Raw genomic sequence first — 19,679 nt, 5'->3', positions numbered from 1 at the left:
GACAAATGGGATCTAATTAAACTAAAGAGCTTCTGCACAGCCAAAGAAACTACCATCAGAGTGAACAGGCAACCTACAGAATGGGAGAAAATTTTTGCAATCTACTCATCTGACAAAGGGCTAATTTCCAGAATCTACAAAGAACTCAAACAAATATACAAGAAAAAAACAAACAACCCCATCCAAAAGTGGGGAAAGGATATGAACAGACATTTCTCAAAAGAAGACATTCATACAGCCAACAGACACATGAAAAAATGCTCATCGTCACTGGCCATCAGAGAAATGCAAATCAAAACCACAATGAGATACCATCTCACACCAGTTAGAATGGCAATCATTAAAAAATCAGGAAACAATAGGTGTTGGAGAGGATGTGGAGAAATAGGAACACTTTTACACTGTTGGTGGGATTGTAAACTAGTTCAACCATTATGGAAAACAGTATGGCGATTCCTCAAGGATCTAGAACTAGATGTACCATATGACCCAGCCATCCCACTACTGGGTATATACCCAAAGGATTATAAATTATGCTACTACAAAGACACATGCACACGTATGTTTATTGCGGCACTATTCACAATAGCAAAGACTTGGAATCAACCCAAATGTCCATCAGTGACAGACTGGATTAAGAAAATGTGGCACATATACACCATGGAATACTATGCAGCCATAAAAAAGGATGAGTTTGCGTCCTTTGTAGAGACATGGATGCAGCTGGAAACCATCATTCTTAGCAAATTATCACAAGAAGAGAAAACCAAACACCGCATGTTCTCACTCATAGGTGGGAACTGAACAATGAGCTCACTTGGACTCGGGAAGGGGAACATCACACACTGGGGCCTATCATGGGGAGGCGGAAGGGGGGAGGGATTGCATTGGGGAGTTATACCTGATATAAATGATGAATTGATGGGTGCTGACGAGTTGATGGGTGCAGCACACCAACATGGCACATGTATACATATGTAACAAACCTGCACGTTATGCACATGTACCCTAGAACTTAAAGTATAATAAAAAAATAAAAAGAATCATTTAGGTCATAAAAAAACAACTTAAAGAACTGGTAACCAAGACTCCCATGTTCCTGCTGTTGCCTCTGACTGGAATAGTAGGATTCTCTTTCTCTCTATTGAAACCGTGACGGCTAAACTCTTAGATATTGCCTGACAGTGATATCAATGTTAGTACACTTAATAAACACAATTTTGGAATTAGAACAGTCCCGATTGAAGGCATAGACCATAAGTAAGAGGAGCAAATTATTAGGTGGAGAACAACACATTAACAGAGGCAAACATCCAGAAATTTGCTCATTATAATAATGGAAACTGCATTTGTTAATCAGAACTACACATTCCAGCAGATCCTGATAAGCAGCTCCTCTTTCAGTCAGACCCCATAGTTAATCCCATTGTTTAAATTAATGGGCTGCTATTTCTTTCTTCTAATCAGGTGGCACTGGACACAGATGCCTGGATAACATGTAAGCCTAACTTATGGGAAAATCCACCAAATAATCTGTTTGGATATGATCACCCCAGAAATAAATCGTTTATCATAGTTTAATAGCCAGGCCTGTCTTGCCTCTATTGTCCAGGCAAGCAGACATCATTTCCAGTAAACTTAAAAGTGATTATAATCATGTACCAAACATCTAATGTACAAGTACCACATGGTGGGCTCAAGGCAGTGTCTTGTGGGATTCCCTCTGACTTAGGAGGCTGGAATCTAGTCCCACTTTTTGCCACCAACTGACTGTGTAATCACGGACAATTCCCCATTATTCTTTAAGCCTTGGTCTTCTCATCTATAAAATAAGAGGATTAAGGTCGAGTGCTCTCTAAGGTCCCTTTCAGCTCTAGGACTGTATGTATTTTATTGTGTTTTTATCTCTTACAAATTGATCGCACCCACCTGCAAAGATTAGAGAGGGAAAATAACCTTAATCTTAAACGTTGTAATTTAAATGCCCTAGTTGCTTGATGTTAGCTGTCTAAAATGCTGTGTTAAGAATTCTGAGGCTAGGTCCAAACTCAGCAGGAAAGAATGCCAAAGACAAATGAATAGGTGAGAAATGACAACTTTTGTGTGATGGATTTACCATTCCAGATATAGATACTATCACTTGGGAACTAATCATACTAATTAGAAGCCTCCATTCTAACCAGTTTATGGAGCTAAAGTTTAGTATTTTTTTTCAGATACACTAAAACTTATCATGAGTGTTGTATGCTCTCTAAAAACTATGATAGAAAAGTCTTGAGTAGATAAGAAATGCTTGTAATTATTTAGCTAAAATACTAACATTAACTAATAATAATACTACTTATTATTTTCCATATTATTACAATTATTATAAATTTGAAAGCAGAAAAGTCAAGTCCAGAAACAGCATCTATCTACTGGTCCATAGTGGATTTTCAACTCAATGAGTTGCATAATGAGGACCTGTCACTGTTTTTAAGTCAGAGAGTTTAATAACTCTCTGCCATCAATGCTATGGGAATAGATCAACAAACTATTAAATGGAAAAGAAACATTTTGCAAATTAAGTCAATGATATGGCTTGGCTCTGTGTCCCCACCCAAATCTCATCTTGTAGCTCCAATAATTCCTCGTGTTGTGGGAGGGACCCAGTGGGAGATAACTGAATCATGGGGGCGGGTCTTCCCCATGGTGTTCTTGTGAGAGTGAATAAGTCTCACGAGATATGATCGTTTTAAAAACACGAGCTTCCTTGCACAAGCTTTGTCTTTCTCTTGTCTGCCGCCATGTGAGATGTGCCTTTTACCTTCCGCCATGATTGTGAGGCCTCCCCAGCCACATGGAACTGTGAATCCAATAAACATCTTTCTTTTGTAAATTGCCCAGTCTTGTGTATGTCTTTTTAAGCAGCATGAAAATGGACTAATACGGTAAACAAGCTCTTTTTTGTATGAAAAATGTTTAATGTGGGATGATTGAAGTTGATTCTGTGGAATCTGCTGTGTATGTCTTGGAATGCCCTACAGTGATACTGTTTTCCTAGTTTAACATAATGTGGCTAGAAGCATATGAACAGTTTTCAGATAGAAAAAAAAAGAAAATTAGTTCAATGGCTTTCCACCCCTTTCCACTTTTTAGTGGAATGAATAAAAACTCAGGAGTTGTGCATTTTGAAAACCTCAAGGCATCTACAATATAATTGACTGTATCCTACCTTCCACATTGGAGAAAAAGGATTCCCACTGGGCAGTATTTTTCAACCACCTCTTTAATCATCCCCAAATTAGAAGACATCGTTAGCACAGACAATGGCCTTCTTCAAGGAGCTGGCCAACATGATTGCTAATCGTTTAGCATGGTGCTGCCCTATATGGTAGCCACTAGTTGCGCATCGCTATTAAATTTGAATTAATAAAACAAAATGAAAATTCAATTTCTCAATCACATTAGCCACATTTTAAATGCCCAGTAGCTACATATGGCTGGAGGCTACTGTATTGCACATCATAAAGTAGAATATTTCCTTATTGCAGAAAGTTCTATTGGATGCTACTGCCCTACAAAGCGTAAGTATTATACCTGGAGTGGGTAGGGGATCCAAGATGGGTTAGAGAAAGCTGCCATGAAGGCTCATCACTGGAAAAAGTCTTAAAAATTTGAATTCATCTCTCTCATTTTATAGATGAGGAAAATGAGGCTCAGAGAAGGTAACACAGCTAATTTCTAGTACAGTTGGAACTAGAATCCAGCTTTCCTGCTCTTATGGGCCCTGCTCATTCTATGATCCTGGTTATACACACAGAACATTTTCTTAGCTACTCTACTATCCCATAGTCACCTCTCACCAGTATCAGTAGCTATAAACCAGTAGCCAGATGTTTTCATCATCTCCCACAATACACTTGTATTTCAAAGAGAAAATATCAGGAGGACACTGGATCAAGAGGAGGCAGGGGAAGAGTATGTAATTATGCAAGTAAATACCTAGCTCCAGAATTAAGAGTAAACATTCCATCTGATCTATAAATATTTAACCAAAGTCATACATCTGGGTCCCAAGGAAGCAGATTTGTTCTTGGCATTTGCAATTAAAATGGATTAATCCTCTGACACAATGTTAATACTAACCTTTCTTAACTATAAACATGTCCCAGGATACTCTGCAGTCAGTGTAAATGTATAGGAACACATTAGTCACTGGATAACCAACTATTGGCAAAAACACAATGGTTTACTCTTATAACATGTGGCATTGCATCAGCAAGAGATGTGTTGGGTCCCGTTTTCCATGGGGGTAAAGGAAATGATCTTGTTTACAAGGCTAGTGAGGCTGTCTTCTGGAGGTTCAGCTGCTGGGTCTCATTTGGATGAGTCCAAGGCTAGATTCAAAATTTCTCATGGCAGTTCTAAGATGGTATATTTTCTCTGGATGCCATTCCTTCTACTACTCTGAACCAGGTGCTAATGTAAGACACTGGGGCTACAGAGATGAATACGCCCTAGTACACTGTCCTCCCATTGCTCCTCAGGATTGACCCTTGAGTTTTTGCATTAACATGAAGAGTTGGTCCTCTCAACCTCAGGCTGTCTTTGTGAGGTCCTCCAAGACAGCCATGGCTCTTCCTTCCTGAGAGTATTGGAGGGACTTACTGTGTTATTTCTATTTATATTTAGAAACAATACTCTGAAGTGGGAATGTTTAAACCAAATACATTAATCACTAATGGTGGAAATTCAAGCATAAGTGAAAAAACTGGGTGCAATTTTTTAAAAATGCATTTTGAAGAAGAAGGAGAGTTCTGCTGAACTCTGCCAGTCTCACCACTTCATGACCATCCATGCAAGGCTGACTCTGTTTGAGGCTGTCTGGCTGTCTTACACGACGAATGTGAGGCAAATAAACATACAGGCAAAGCTTCTAGGAGAAAGAAATTATATCTTTCCCAGTTGCTTCAAAAGAGACCAGTAGGGCCAATCACGGATTGGTGGTTAAGATGTCTATTTGCCCCTACTATTTCATAGTTGATGGGCCTTGCAAGATTCCAAGTTTAAATACAACTTTGTCTTTACAAAGCCTCTGTCTCTTAAGACCATCAGTTGGGGCTTCGGCGCAGCTGACAGAGGGCGGCAGTGCGAGAAAGTCCAGGATGGCGGTGCCGGCGGCGCTGATCCTACGGGAAAGCCCCAGCATGAAGAAAGCAGTGTCACTGATCAATGCAATAGATATAGGAAGATTTCCACGGTTGCTCACTCGGATTCTTCAAAAACTTCACCTGAAGGCTGAGAGCAGTTTCAGTGAAGAAGAGGAAGAAAAACTTCAAGTGGCATTTTCTCTAGAGAAACAAGATCTTCACCTAGTTCTTGAAACAATATCATTTATTTTAGAACAGGCAGTATATCACAATGTGAAGCCAGCAGCTTTGCAGCAGCAATTAGAGAACATTCATCTTAGACAAGACAAAGCTGAAGCATTTGTCAATACGTGGTCTTCTATGGGTCAAGAAACAGTTGAAAAGTTCAGGCAGAGAATTCTGGCTCCCTATAAGCTAGAGACGGTTGGATGGCAGCTTAACCTTCAGATGGCTCACTCTGCTCAAGCAAAACTAAAATCTCCTCAAGCTGTGTTACAACTCGGAGTGAACAATGAAGATTCAAAGAGCCTGGAGAAAGTTCTTGTGGAATTCAGTCACAAGGAGTTGTTTGATTTCTATAACAAGCTAGAGACTATACAAGCACAACTGGACTCCCTTACATGATGTTTTCGAAGACTGTTTTTTTCATCACGCTCCTGCCACCTCATTATTTTGCATTGAAGATACGTTGCCAGGTTGTGTTTTCTGAAGGATTCAGTGGCTTGCTTTCTGTAAATTATATGGCTTATCACTTCTTAGACAAATAACAACCAAGAGAGATCATTGTTAAGAGTACTGAGGTTCTAATATACTTTCTTTAGTTCTGTCAGCCAACAGTAATTATTAGGAAGACTTTCGCTTTAAAGGAAACAAAAGTGAATACCATATTGTTTTTACTGTCATAGTGTTGCTTTCTTGCCTGTCCTGCTTAGTTTTTACAACTTGCTTGATGATACCATAATGTATCAAGGAGGGTCCATGGATACAAGATAAGATATGTACCTTAGTAGAATACAGAGCTTTGGTAATTACATGAATAAAATTAAGAAAGTAGCCACATACTTTACAATCAAATACACTATGGCATTTTTATTTGAATATGATGAGTATATTTTGCTTCAGAAATAATAGAGGAAAGAAATGTAAAATAGTGAGTAGTATGGTATCAGTTAATTCCAGTCTGAGCTTCTCTGTCAACTTCAGTTTCTCTCTGAGTTTAATGATTTAATAATAATCCAGGTTTTTGCGTGTTTTTCTTTATGCTGCAAATTAATAATGATTCACTTTATAGTTTGGGAGACAGAATCAGGTCTTGAATAAAATAATTGTAATGAGTGCTAAATGGGCACCATTATTCAAATCAGATACCTTTTATATTCTCTTTCTATAAATATGTTGATTTCTGTTAATAAAATTTTTGTGTCTTAGAAAAAAAAAAAAAAAAAAAAAAAAAAGACCATCAGTTGTCCTACATTTCATTTGATTATTTTTTAAAAAATAAACAAACCCTCATCAAAAACCTTTCTTTAGACTAGTAGAAGATATTAGAATCTGCATTTCATAAACATTAAGATACATTCTGTAACCATTTGTTTAAAAGTATGGGTGAGTGATTGCAGCCAATGTTTACTAAGTCCATGATAATTCATGAGATCATCACAACCACCATGAATGACAGATTCTGGTTGTAAACAAGGTTCAGGGAACAGAAGCAGTTCTACCATATAATATCAAGCTGAAGCAACTAGACTAAGTCAGGGACTAAATCTATAGAAAAAGAATAATAAAATCTTTCTGATGAGGTCCTCAAATGAGTTTCCTGTGCTCCACTTCTGAGACCAGTGATTCTCAGTTTTAGCTACACATTAGAATCATCCAGATTCCACCCTAGAGATTCCAACTTAATTGATGAACTTAGGCATTGGTGTTTTTAAAAAACTTTGTGAGGGGATACCAATGTACAGTTAGGATTGAAAACTTTTGTCCTAGAGCACAAGGTTCTGCTCAAAGTTCTCATTCATCTGAGGCATTGAGAATAGCTTAGGACAGTGGTTCCCATCAACATCTTCCTGTGTGGTTTTAAAAAATACAGATTCTTGTACTCTACCCTCATACTTCCAAATTAGAATTTTTAGGAGTTGGTCCCAGGAATCCACAATTTTACAAGCTCCTCACATAATTCTTATGAAGCCATCCTGGCAGGTCATGATTGGACGAAATGCATTTGGTAAGTACTGAATTAAGTCATCTGTATATCTACAATTGTGCACAGCAGTGGCTCAACCTTTGTTGTTCCAATGCCTGAATGCCTGAATCTCACCTCCAGATAATTTAATTTAATTAGTTTGGGGGTAGATCCCAGGTATCAATATTTTTAAATAGCTCTCAGTAATTCTATGTGCAATTAGGTTTAGGAACCACTGGCTTGGTGCAAGGATGGATAAAAGGTAGCCCATTTGTTGACCCTCTGTATTTTCATGTCCATGGTAGACATCAATAATCAATCCCTATAGTGCCCATATGTGGCCCCATAATTCTTCTCACTATATTGTCCTAGGCAGCCACTCCCATGCATTGAGTGGGCATACAACTACTATTTGCTATCTTTATCTTCAATCCATTCTGGCGGAAAGTTAATGACTTCTAGAGAGTCCTTCCTGCCTTTTGTTTCTAGGGATAGTACTTAAATGTCAAGATTATTGTCTGCCAGGACACTGTTATGAAGTAGGAGAAGGTAAAAGCCGGAGGTGGGTGCAATAGAGAGATCTATCATCTAGCTACCTCTACTACCCAGGGAAGCACTTTCAGTCCCAGCTTCTGTTAAAAGTAGAAAGCTTTATGCAGAGTAATTTATCTACTGTATACATATTGGGTTAACAGAGGGCCTCTGTAAGACCTCCTAACACCAAGTGTACAGGAAAGGCCAAACATGACGGGAGTTCACAATGTTTACCTCAAATCCCTGATGGGATCCTCTGTGTTCTTGTTTGTACATCCCAATCTACTTTCCATAAACATTCTACTTTATTGAAGGCTGTCTTATCAGGACTAATACCCATTTCACTGAACCTTTGTCCTAGGCCATGGTATGCAGGAGAGCGCTTGAGCTTCAGAATTAAACTTGTCTCTTGCTGTGCTGCTTCCTGCTTTGGAGGAGAAGAGCCAAGTGAGCCAGAAGTTTCAGCAGTTTCTTCTGTACTTGATAATTAATATGGTATGTGGGGAAAGAAGAAAGAACATGGCTTTTTCCTTCTAAAAAAGGACTTCTTTCCCTAGGGCCTGTTGTTTCAACAAGTGCAGAACAAAGAACTGCAGGGAGACAAGTTTTTGCCTCTTGGTAACCTACAAAGAAGCATCTTTAAAGGCAACAGACCGTAATTCTAATAGGACCGGAGAGGCAAGTGCACATTAAGCATGCCAAGGATCCTGAAGTCTGCAAATGAGAAAAACTCTGTGAGAGACAAGCAGCCTGGAATTAAGGGAAAGAGCATGGGCTTTGGAGGCAAAATATGTTGAATGACTCTATCACTTACTCGCTGTGTGACACTGAGCAAATTATTTAACCTCTCTTAACCTCAGCTTTCTTATCTACAAAACAGGGAATTATAATAGGACCTTGCTTATAGGCTAGAAGAAAGGATTAAATTAGGTAATATCTTCCTATAAAACTTCTTAGATCAGTACCTGGCAAACAAACAGTAACGATGAATGGTAGTTGATATTATTATTTAAGAGGTCACTACACTGCTTTGACATCCCATTCAAAATCCATATTAGCCTTCTTCAAAATAAGATTCCTGGGCATTCAGTATCAGAATGACCTGGGGGGACTTGTTAAAGTGCAGATTCTGGATCTAAATAATCATAATTGGGTTTGGGTTTGAAAATCAGGCATTTAAGCAAACATTCTGGGTGATTCTGCTTCACATTTAAGTTTAAGAACCACTAATCTATATAATAGGGCCAATTATATCCGGATTTTTGTCCCAGAAAAAGTACGACCAATTTATATGGGGGAAATTGTGTATAAGTACTTGAGGCAAATGACATTATAGGCCTTCTAAGAGGTATTAAATAAGATCATTTAGATGACAGAAAGGAAATGGAGTTAAACTCAAATTCTGGGTTTGGGGAAATCCTGAAACAGAGGGAACTTCCCCTGCCTTCATTACTTCCCTCTTTATCTATAAGCGGCATAAGAATAAACAAAGGTGTAGTTTGACTGGATTCCACAAAGATGCCAACATTGTTTTTAACCAACATTTTCGGAGTATACTATGAGCCAAGCACTGGTGATATTGCAGCAGAAAATAATATAGACAAGGTTCCTGACTTCACAAAGGTTACATTCTAGTTGGAGGAGAGTGACAGCAAACAATTTAAAGACTTGTGACTAAAAGACTATTAATTCATTGATTCATTCACCTATTCAGTTCTTTTTTTTTTTTTGACAAACATGGAACTTATATCTAGAGGAAGACAAAAACTCTAATTAATTACAAGTTATTAAGTGCTACAAATACATGCATGGGGCTACAAAAAATGCATGGTGCTAAGGGATTACGTGTCTGAGGGAGACTAGTATCTAGGGAGGCCTAATACAAGGGTAACTTTTACAGTAAGTCATATTCAAGTTGTGAACTGTTGGGTGAGGAATCTAAGTGGAGAGGGTAGAGATGGGAGTGGACAAAGAAACAGTTGATGAAACACTATTTCAGGAAGATGAAATAGTGTGTTCAAGGTCCAGAGGGTGAAGAGAACATGGCAATGTTTGAAGATGCCAGCATGACTGCTGAGGATAGAGAGGGAGATAATGGCACTGGATGAATTTGGAAGAGAAAGACAGGGCCACCAGATCATGAAGACCTAGAGTGCTATGATGGAGAGTTTGAACTTTATCCTGAGGGCAGTGGGAAACCACTGAAGGGATATCTGGTCACGAAGTGTCAAAATGCAGATGGCATACATAAAAAACCAGATAACAAAATGACACAGTAAATAATAAGGGATATTAATGCATGACTCAGAACCATATGTACTATAGAAGCAAAGGTGAGCAGCTAGGGCTGAGGAGGACATCATTGGAGGCAGACATAAGCTGGATCTGATTATTGGGAGAGACTTGAGTTTGATGAGGTGGTTTATTTTGAATGGAAGAAAATATATGAGTGCAGTGGAAAGCTTAAAGTGAACCTGGCTTAAAATGAACCTTGGGAAGATAGAGCATGAGGGAACCACTCTTCTTTTTCCTTGGTGGAAATATCTGTTTCGCTGCTATTTTGATGATGGAAGACTGTGCTGGCTGACAGAATTTCAGAAAATCACTTGGTGGGATGGGGAAATAGGTGAAAGAGCAGATGCCAGAGTCACAATCACAGGCAAACTAAGGGGAAGGACTAAAGGAAGAATGGAGCTAGTAATGCTTAAATCTTCTGTTTTACATAAGATCAAAAAAAACCCAAACACTGTAGGTGTTCCTCAGTCCTGAAATATAAAGGTATTGAGGCATCCCTTGCCCAAGTACACGTTTTGAAATAAGAAAGATAATAATGAAAATAGCCTGAAAGCTCAATAAAGACATGCCCTATATCTATGCTGTTCATTAATGGTAATTTGTTCATTGGTGGTAATTTGTTATATGCTATAAATAGCATACAATATGTAAGTATGGAATTCTGAAATAGAATATATGTAAACATTACTATACATAGCATATAACAATAATTTGCTGAGGCATTTAGCACTTTGCCTGGCAAATGGTATGGACTTAATGAATATGGTGCTACTAAGATTAGACCAAGATATTAGTGTAAATCCTATGTTTAGGGCATGTGAAAGCATGAAGAGCCTAGATATCCTGTGAGTACAGTTGGAATAGGGATTTAGGGATAGGATTTGTTGTCATCAACTGGACTCAACCTCTGTATTAGCTTCCTATTGCTGCTATAACAAATTATCACAAACCTAGGCTTAAAACCAGACAAAGCAAATTTATTATCTTACTATTCTTCAGGTCACAAGTCTGAAATGGATGTCACTGAGCTAAAGTCAAGCTGTGGGCAGAGTGGCATTTCTTTTCAGAGGCCCTAGGGAGAAATCCATTCCTTTGTATTTTCTAGCTTCTAGGGACTGCCTGTATTCCTTGACTTGTGGCCTCTTCCTCCATTTTCAAAGCCAGCACCATCAGGGTAAGTCTTTGTCACCTGACACCATTCTGACACACTGTCTTCAGCTTCCCTCGCCCACTTATAAGCACCCTTGTAATTACATTGGGACCATCCAGATGATACAGGATAATCTCCTCATCTCAAGGTTATCTGATTAGCAACCTTAATTCCATCTTCAACCTTAATTGCCCACCGCTAATAACATGATATATCTCCAGGTTCTGGGGATTAGGAATGTGGACATCTTTGGGAAGGGGAAGCATTATTCTGCCTACCACAAGCTCCAATCCATAAATCTGGTAAATACATTCCTGGACAGTGCTCCCTTCTTGTAAGCCCGCAGCACATAAAGTACTTAACATTGAATATTGACTATACAGTAGAAGCTTTCTTGAATAGCCCTTAGAATAAGTGATAATTGGTTAAAGTGAGGAATCATATAAAACAATACATACACACATGTACATACATACATAAAGCATTTTATTTCAACCTAAAACACTCAAAGGTACATTCATTCACCACTCTGGTGATGTGTTGCAAGGCCAAGACCTTTTCTTTGAGTGTGAGGTCACACCCTGGGATTTCACAGATATTTTTCACATAAGTTACATTCCTAATGCATCACATTTAATTTCCACTTTCAGTTTTGTTTTATTTTTAACAATAGGGTAGTTTTCAAAAGCAACTTTTCTTTAGTAAGTCTTTCCAAAGCATTGAACTTAGTTTTCATGAAAACAGTTTTCTTTTTATACTCATATTTCACAAATTTACATTAAATTACTTACTTTTAATAATGAGTACAACTGCCATAAATGGGTTTGGCAAAAACACAGCTAACTTTTGGTAAGTTATCAATTTGTTGTGTGGAAGCACAAATATAAGTGTTCACCAGAAGTAACTTACTTGCCCATGAGCTTCCATTGTGCCCTGAGCATTGGCCAGTGTATATTTCAATAGGAGGGAAAACCATCAACTCACTCCATAAGGGAAGTTAAGCAGAGGCCAGTGAGGAGGACTTTTACTGTATTTAAAATAGTTCATTTAAAAAGGAACAATCAATAGATGCCATAGTCTCAATTTACTCTTGTAATCTATTCTTTCTTGAAAGTGCCCCCAAATTTGCATCAGCTAATATTAATAATGACTAATATTTATTTACTGCTATGTGTTCAGCATTGTGCCAAGTACTTTATAACCATTGTTTTATTAATCCTCACAACAACCATATGAGGTAGGATGTATTATGCACATTTTGTATATGAGACAGCTAAGACTTAGAGTTTAGAAATTTGCCAAATGGCACATATCAATAGAGATTCAGGCCCAGGTATTCTAGAGACCACAGCTGTGCCAATACTATGTCGCCAATCATCAGGCAAACAAGTCATGAGTCATAGCACGTGGTGCCACACTGCCAGCTGCCTCCTTGCTTCCTCTCCACAATCCAATGATAGATTGTTCCAAAGCAGGGGCAAGAATATCAATGGCAGTGCCCTTAGTCAGACTTCTTTGCTTCCTCATCTCCTCTGACATGGTAGTTGTACAGCTCTTTCTCCCAAGCAATGAGCCAGCACGACATTTGAGGGCCAAATGCAGACATTGTTTGAATTTATTGAGGTTCTTTATCATCAGCAGCTATTTTTTCTCCAGCAGCAACTTTCTTTTTTACAATCTTATCCTAATTTATTTTCCCTCTGGATTTCGCTGTCATCTCTGAAGGCTCAAGAACAATGATCATGCTTTCTTGGTTCTACCATTATAGAGGCCACTTGCTTACCTTCTGCCTCCAGAAATCACTGCAAGTAATCTGTCTTCCAGTCTTCCATAGAAGTATGGGGAAAGAGAACATCAGAACTCAGCCTCCTTGTTGTGGCTGAGCCACATTAGCCCTTAGAATCAAAAGAGATTAGGCAGAACCTCACTGAATGGTAGAGTCAGACAGCCGTATCATTCAGCAGCTGCAAGTTGTGCTGCAGACAAATAAATAATAGATCAGGAAAGCAAACTGTGCCAATGAAAAGGAAGGGGTTTTCAGAGCCTGCACTGATGAGGACATTTGTCTAGAAGGTTCATGAGAGCAAAGCACACTGTCAGTGCAGATCAGCTGGAAACCTAGAGGAGGCAAATTTAAGATCTGATATTTTCTACCTATAGGATGCTGGAGGCCAGATTTAAGAGTGCAAATGTACTGAAAACCAGAGGCATAGAGTTGCCATGGAGACTCACACCTGAAAAAAATCTCACAGATACTGACTTGAGATCTCAGAGATACTAGCTCAAATCTTTTCAGGCTAGATTTGAGCAACTTGGTCTAAAATTTGACCCACACCAGACTGGGCAGGATGGGACAGATTCACAATTCAAGGGCCATTGAAGGAAATCTACAAAGGCAGTCAGGGAAGGGCTAACAGAAAACTAGCTCAGACCTATTAACATCTAAGTGAAGCTCAGTATCAGTAATAAGCATGTTGACACATTTCAGATGATTACAATACTCCCATTCTTCAAAGAACTATAGTATGTTGGGGTTTGAGGTCATTCTGGTTCAATTATCATGTGATGTTTGGATTTTTTTTAAAATCATTTTTTATTAAAAATAGAAAGACTGGCATGTCTGTTTCAGGGGTGGAAGAATTTGTGTTTTAGTATGGGGAACTTTATCCAACCCCCACCTCAAACAGGTCCAAATGGAAGAGTAGGTGACAACTATGAAGGAGGCAAATGGGCCAAACCCCAGGGACATAAGATAAAAAGAAAAAAGGAGTAGGCTACAAAGAGTCATCCTTGAGTTGTCCTTTGGAGTCATGGGTTTAACTAGTTGATAGAGCCTCTTTATGGAATCTTGGAATTCAGTGTGGCAAAAAGCAGAGAAGTCATGAGAGTAGGGTTTGCATTCCAGCACTGTCCAAATTTTCTGTGTTACCTTGAACAAATAATTTCAGCTTTCTGAGTCTCAGGTTTCTCATCTGTAAAACGGAAACTGTCATACCTGCCCTATCTACGTGTGACAAATTGCATTACTGCCCCCAATTCTTTATCCCCTACTCTATCCATTTGGCTCATTTCTTCCATAAAAAAGGTGGAGTATATTTCCCATTCATTGACTCTGGGTTCAATCATGTAACTCACTTTAGCAAATAGGATGATATGGAAGAAAACAGTGAGCCAGTTACAAGCCTATACCTTAAGAGGCATTCTATGTTTTTGTTTGCTCTTGCATGTCAGCCATAACCATGAAAAGGATCTGCCCAGGCGAGCCCACTGGTCCTAGGAAGAGAAGGAGGAACACATGCAGCAGAGCCACTCCCAGCCTAGATCAGGTAACCTGCAGCTGGCTATAGACTCATGACTGAGCCCAATCCAGATGGACCAATGCCCAGCAAACCTGCAGACTGATGAGAAATAATTGTCTGAAGCCACTGGGTTTTGGAGTGGGTTGTTATATAGTGACAGCATATTGATACATTAGCTCATAAAGGTGGTTAGGAATCTCAAATGTGTTAAAGAATGAGTCCTTTTTCAAATTTTCAAACCTTTTTTTCAAAAGTTTACACAAAAATTGTACAAATTATTGTTCTAAGAGTGGGTAAGTAACTTAAAGGCCTGGAATGCTAAAGTAGAATTTGCTCATATTTGGTTCCTGTAGGTTTTAATTGAAAGAGTTCCCTTTGCCATGAGAAAAGTAGGGGCACTAAGTCCCGAGGATCCATCCTAATGACCTCATCTCAAAGCTATGGTTGCCCATGAGTTCCTGCTCAGGCACTTGAGAAAAGGCAACACGGCTTAGAGCAAAAGGAGATAGTAAGGATGGCTTAATGAGAAGACTTTTAGACCTCTTCAGACGATGGAGCAGGATGCCAATAGCTCTTTACTCTGCTTCTTCAAATACTTGTTCTATTCATTAAATCAGCCATAAAATTTGTCAGCGTTGGTGGAGTCTTGTGGGCTGTGGCAGGCAAGTTTGCTGGGCAATAATTCTGTCAGCTCTCTTCCAAGCAACTGTTTCTGAGCTCCAAAAGCTAAACACAGGAAAACCACACCAGCCACAGGCCTCATTAACCAATAAACCCTTGATGGAAAACGCAGGATCTCACACCATTGTTTGTGGTACAAGTCTCCCCCAAGGAAGAGGGACAGTGGTACTTGAAAATCCCACTGGGCTGACTAAAGATGCTCCTTTGCTTCACAATTTACTTCAAAATTTGTGTCAGGCCAGTATTTCCACCAATAAAATAGTATCAGAAAGGATATTTAGAAAATCTTGGCAAGAAAAGTATAAGTAAATATAAGAATGCAGGCAGGGGTATTTTAAGAAATAATATTAAATGGATTCAGTCAGATGAAGAGTAAATACTTTACAGTCTTAAGGATTCAGGCCTTAAGGGAGACTCAGCCATAAAAGGGAGGGGGGAACAACCATCTGCTGCTCCAGGTATGAGTGACCAGCTTAAATGTCACATGCCAAGGCCTGAACCCCAGCCAAAAAATATGAATCATAACCAGATATGGCCCTAGAAAGTTCTACCTTGGGGGTCTATAAAGGGAAAAAAATCATATACTTTCTTTATTGGTGGTTGTGATTGTTCTCACTTCATGCAATAGTCCAAAGGAAGTTCTCTCTTTTACAGTGAGGGAGAAAGAAGCAAACTACTTTTAACTACTATGTTTCCACCATGTTTCTCTTGTGAAATACATTCCTCATCCAGCTGCCCTGGGCAAGAGAGAGTCTACAGTGGATTATTTCCTGTATTATCCAGCTGCCTTCGGGTATACCGAATAACACTGAAAGCTAATTAACCAGTTTACCCTTCCTCTAACCAAAATGCCAAAATAGATACCTTATAATCAAATTCCTTATTACCCTTGTACCAAGTCCAAAATGTGCAACTCCTGTCATCTTTCACTCCCATATCCAACAGGTCTTTCACATTTGCTTTTTTTTCCAGGCGCATCACCAGATTTGGCCTGCTCCTCTCTGTTTCCATTGCTCTGCCCTAGTCTAGGCTCTGTTGCCTCAGGATTTGCTTACTGTAACAGCCTATAAGCTTCCTGGCCTCTAGGTTTTCTCTAACTTTTCTTTATACTGCACTCAGGTCATCTTGCTGAGCTACTGTTCAGAAAAATCAGTTCATTCTCATTCTTTTAAAGGAATGCGAATGACTCTTGGTTTCCTATGGCATCAAAGCCTCTGCGTAGCAGCCTTATTACTGGAACTTCACTCACTGTGTCAATCCACTTCAGGCTGGTACCTAGAACACTGATTCTCACTTTTGAGACTTTACTCAAACCACTTCCTTTGCTTAAAATGTTCCTTGAGACCTCCTCAACAATCCTGTCACTCCATGTATGCATAGCCAGCCTCAAGTTTCTATATCCCCATGAAAATTTTCTTCATAATAAAAATAAGATGAGTGGAAATTTAATTAAAACCAAGCAATCAACCAACAAACCAAACAACAACAACAATAACAACAAAAGCGAGATAAGCAGTAGGATTCCCAGTCTTCTTACTGTTTGGTTATCGGTGGCTTCTCCAGCAATGCTTTTTTTTTTTTTTAACCCACCTCTCATTTTTTATTTCAGTAGGACAACTTTAATTCAAGATAGCACTCTCTACTTCTATCTGCCAATGGTTATCAACCTTGGCTTTGCATTAGAGTCACCTAGGGAGATTTAAAATGCCAGATTCCCAGGTTGTATCTCAGATTAATTAAATTAAAATATCTACGAGTAGTGAGTTCTAGGTATCTGTGTTTTAAAAGTGTTTCTAGGTGATTCCAAGGCTGAGTACCACGGGTCCAGATGATCACCATAATCTCCTGCCATGTTTTCTCACGTGTCCCACATTTTACTGCTGTTTCAAATCTCAGCTTCAATTGTTCCATTCCCTTACTCAAAATCTTTCAATGGCATGGAGATATACATGCTAATATTAAGTGGGAACATATATGTTAGAGAAAGATAGAGTATGTTTATATATAATTTTTTCATGTGTACTAGTTTTCTATGGCTGTGTAACAGATTTCCATGAACTTAGCAGCTTAAAACAACACAAATTTATTGTCACAGTTTCCTTGATGAGGGAGTGTGAGCATGTTTTAGCTGGACCCTCTGCTTAGGAACTCTCACTGTCCTGAAATGTAGGTTTTATTGTTAATTAGGTATGATGAGGTCTACAGAGCAAGAGATGAGTGCCACTGAAAAGCTGGTTTGTTACTCACAGTTAAGAGGAGGGAGCTTGCCATGCTACATGGGGCTACATGGGGAAACACCGGGGTTGGTCAGGAGGCAGAAGAACTAAGGAGAAAGCATGGCCCAGAGCCTTTATTGTGGTTTCCATGGGAAAGGCAAGGCAGAATAAGCATGTTTTGGATTGGCTAGCTTGAATGATTTCAGTGGGTCTTGGGTATAAGTATGATCTCTAGTTTTCTGGTTACTGGCTCTGGGATGATCAGGGCAGAAGAATATTGCCTTCTGGTATGTAAGAATCAGTTGCAGAAGGAGGTTCAGAGTATGGGCTCTGGGTTAGTTGGCTTACATATGAAATACGTGGTCTTAGGCAAGTTATTTGCTGTCTCTAAGATATAGCTAGCCGTGGAGAATCTCTTCTCATTCAGTGAAGCTCCAGATGCCAGAGCATTAGGAAAACAGAAAATAAGAAAATATAGTTAATACACTCAACTAGCTAAAATTGTAGTATCAGCCAGACTGTGACCCAAGCTCATTGGTTGTTGGAAAAATTAAGTTCCATGTGGTTTTAGGACTAAGGTCGTTGTTTTCTTGCTGGCTGCCTGTTGGGAGCGAGTCTTAGTTTCTAGAAGCTACTCTCAGGTCCCAGCCACATGGCCCTCTCACAGCATGAAGATTTTTCTTTAAAGCCAGTTGGACATTTTTCTATAATATAATCATGGGAATAACTCTTCTAGCACTTTTGCCATGTAACATAACTTAATCAGGAGAGCAATGTCCCATCATATTCACAGGTCACACCCACACTCAAGAAGAGGGAATTATACAGGGCATAAAGGCAGGGGCTGGGAATCTTAGAATCCTGTCTTTCATAGTATAGAATTATTTTATATTAATATATTTTAATAAGAAATAAATCTAGGGGTATATATGTTAGGATGTTAACACTAGTCATCCCTGCTTTCAGGTGGTATTCTATTTTGAAATTATATTAGATTTTATTCTATAAAGCACATGTATTACTTGGGAGGAAGAAAAATGGAAGTGAAGGAAGAGAAGAAAAGGTAAAAAAAAAAGGAAGAAAGGAAGAACCTTCTGTTGCTTCCAAAACTAAGCATAGTTCATTCTATCGAAACAGTTTCTCCATAAAATACTTTCAACTGTGTTCAAGGAATTATCTACAAATACCTCCTTCAAGCAATCCTATATTCAAGGCAAGCCAAGTCCCCTGGCCCATATATATCCTGTGTTTTCCTATCTGTATGGCACACTCAAATTACACCACTGCTTTGTTTCGGTTAAAATCCTATGCATCCCGCAAACCCCATTGCTGTCTCCTGTATGAGTTCATTCTTGATTCCACCAGTCATGAGGTGTTTCCTCTTGGTTTTGAAATCCCTGAGCAATAGAGTATAGAGGTTAAGCTCCCAAATTCTAGAGTCATATTACCTATTTTCTATTCTTGGCTCTTGCCACGTTCTAACTGTGCAATTGGGGTAAACTACTTAAACTTTAATAAGTCAGGATCACTAGTCAAAGGAGATAAAGCAATTGAAAGAAGAGGGGATGCAATTTATAATCTAAGGGGAAATTAGCAGAGTGCAAACACTGGAATTGAAGTCTCTAAGGCAGAAATCCAAATGAAACCACATATGCCTTCAGGAGGAAATCAATCGTGTGGGACTGAGATTGGGATATGGGTGCACATGAGTAGAGCTTTGAAGTTCAAGCCCAAAATGTAACCTTTGCCTTGGAAAATTCCCCAGCCAAAGTCACAGACACTAAACAGGAAGCACATACTCTATGAAAGCAGGCAATGCCATCCATGATGTCTTCCAGGCCATTTCTCTAAAACAGAAGGCTCCTCCTATTTAGATCTCTCTGTAGCAATGTATACGAATGTTAGTTCCAAGTGAGGAAATTTCATTTTGTGATTTCTCAAGAATGGAATTTATCCAAGAAAAACAACCATCCCTTTTGACCATTTTCTCCCGCATTTATGCTAGCCAGATTATGAGAGGCAAAGCAAAGAAGTGTATTTTCCAGACCTGTGCCTTTATTATTATTATTATTATTTTTTATTATACTTTAAGTTCTAGGATACATGTGCATAACGTGCAGGTTTGTTACATATGTATACTTGTGCCATGTTGGTGTGCTGCACCCATCAACTCGTCAGCACCCATCA

The 19,679-nt window shown here is 39.0% G+C and overlaps 2 protein-coding genes across 2 annotated transcripts in view; one reads left to right on the top strand and one right to left on the bottom strand.

The window, feature by feature from the left end:
* LOC111536655 (collagen alpha-6(IV) chain-like) overlaps window positions 1-19,679 on the bottom strand; it is a 314,428-nt gene that overhangs the window by 117,058 nt on the left and 177,691 nt on the right. The window lies entirely within an intron of this gene.
* On the top strand, window positions 5,104-6,573 carry LOC111536656 (COMM domain-containing protein 10). The gene has a single exon (XM_023203064.2). It carries the CDS (start codon window positions 5,148-5,150, stop codon window positions 5,754-5,756), a length of 609 nt encoding a protein of 202 aa, XP_023058832.1. The 5' UTR covers window positions 5,104-5,147; the 3' UTR covers window positions 5,757-6,573.

This window comes from Piliocolobus tephrosceles, chromosome 12 (assembly GCF_002776525.5).
Source record: "Piliocolobus tephrosceles isolate RC106 chromosome 12, ASM277652v3, whole genome shotgun sequence".
NCBI lineage: Eukaryota > Metazoa > Chordata > Mammalia > Primates > Cercopithecidae > Piliocolobus > Piliocolobus tephrosceles.
This window is presented reverse-complemented; position numbering and strand designations above follow the sequence as displayed.

Excerpts from the sequence above, each read along its gene's own strand:
- LOC111536656 (XM_023203064.2), top strand. The coding sequence starts at position 5,148 with ATGGCGGTGCCGGCGGCGCTGATCCTACGGGAAAGCCCCAGCATGAAG.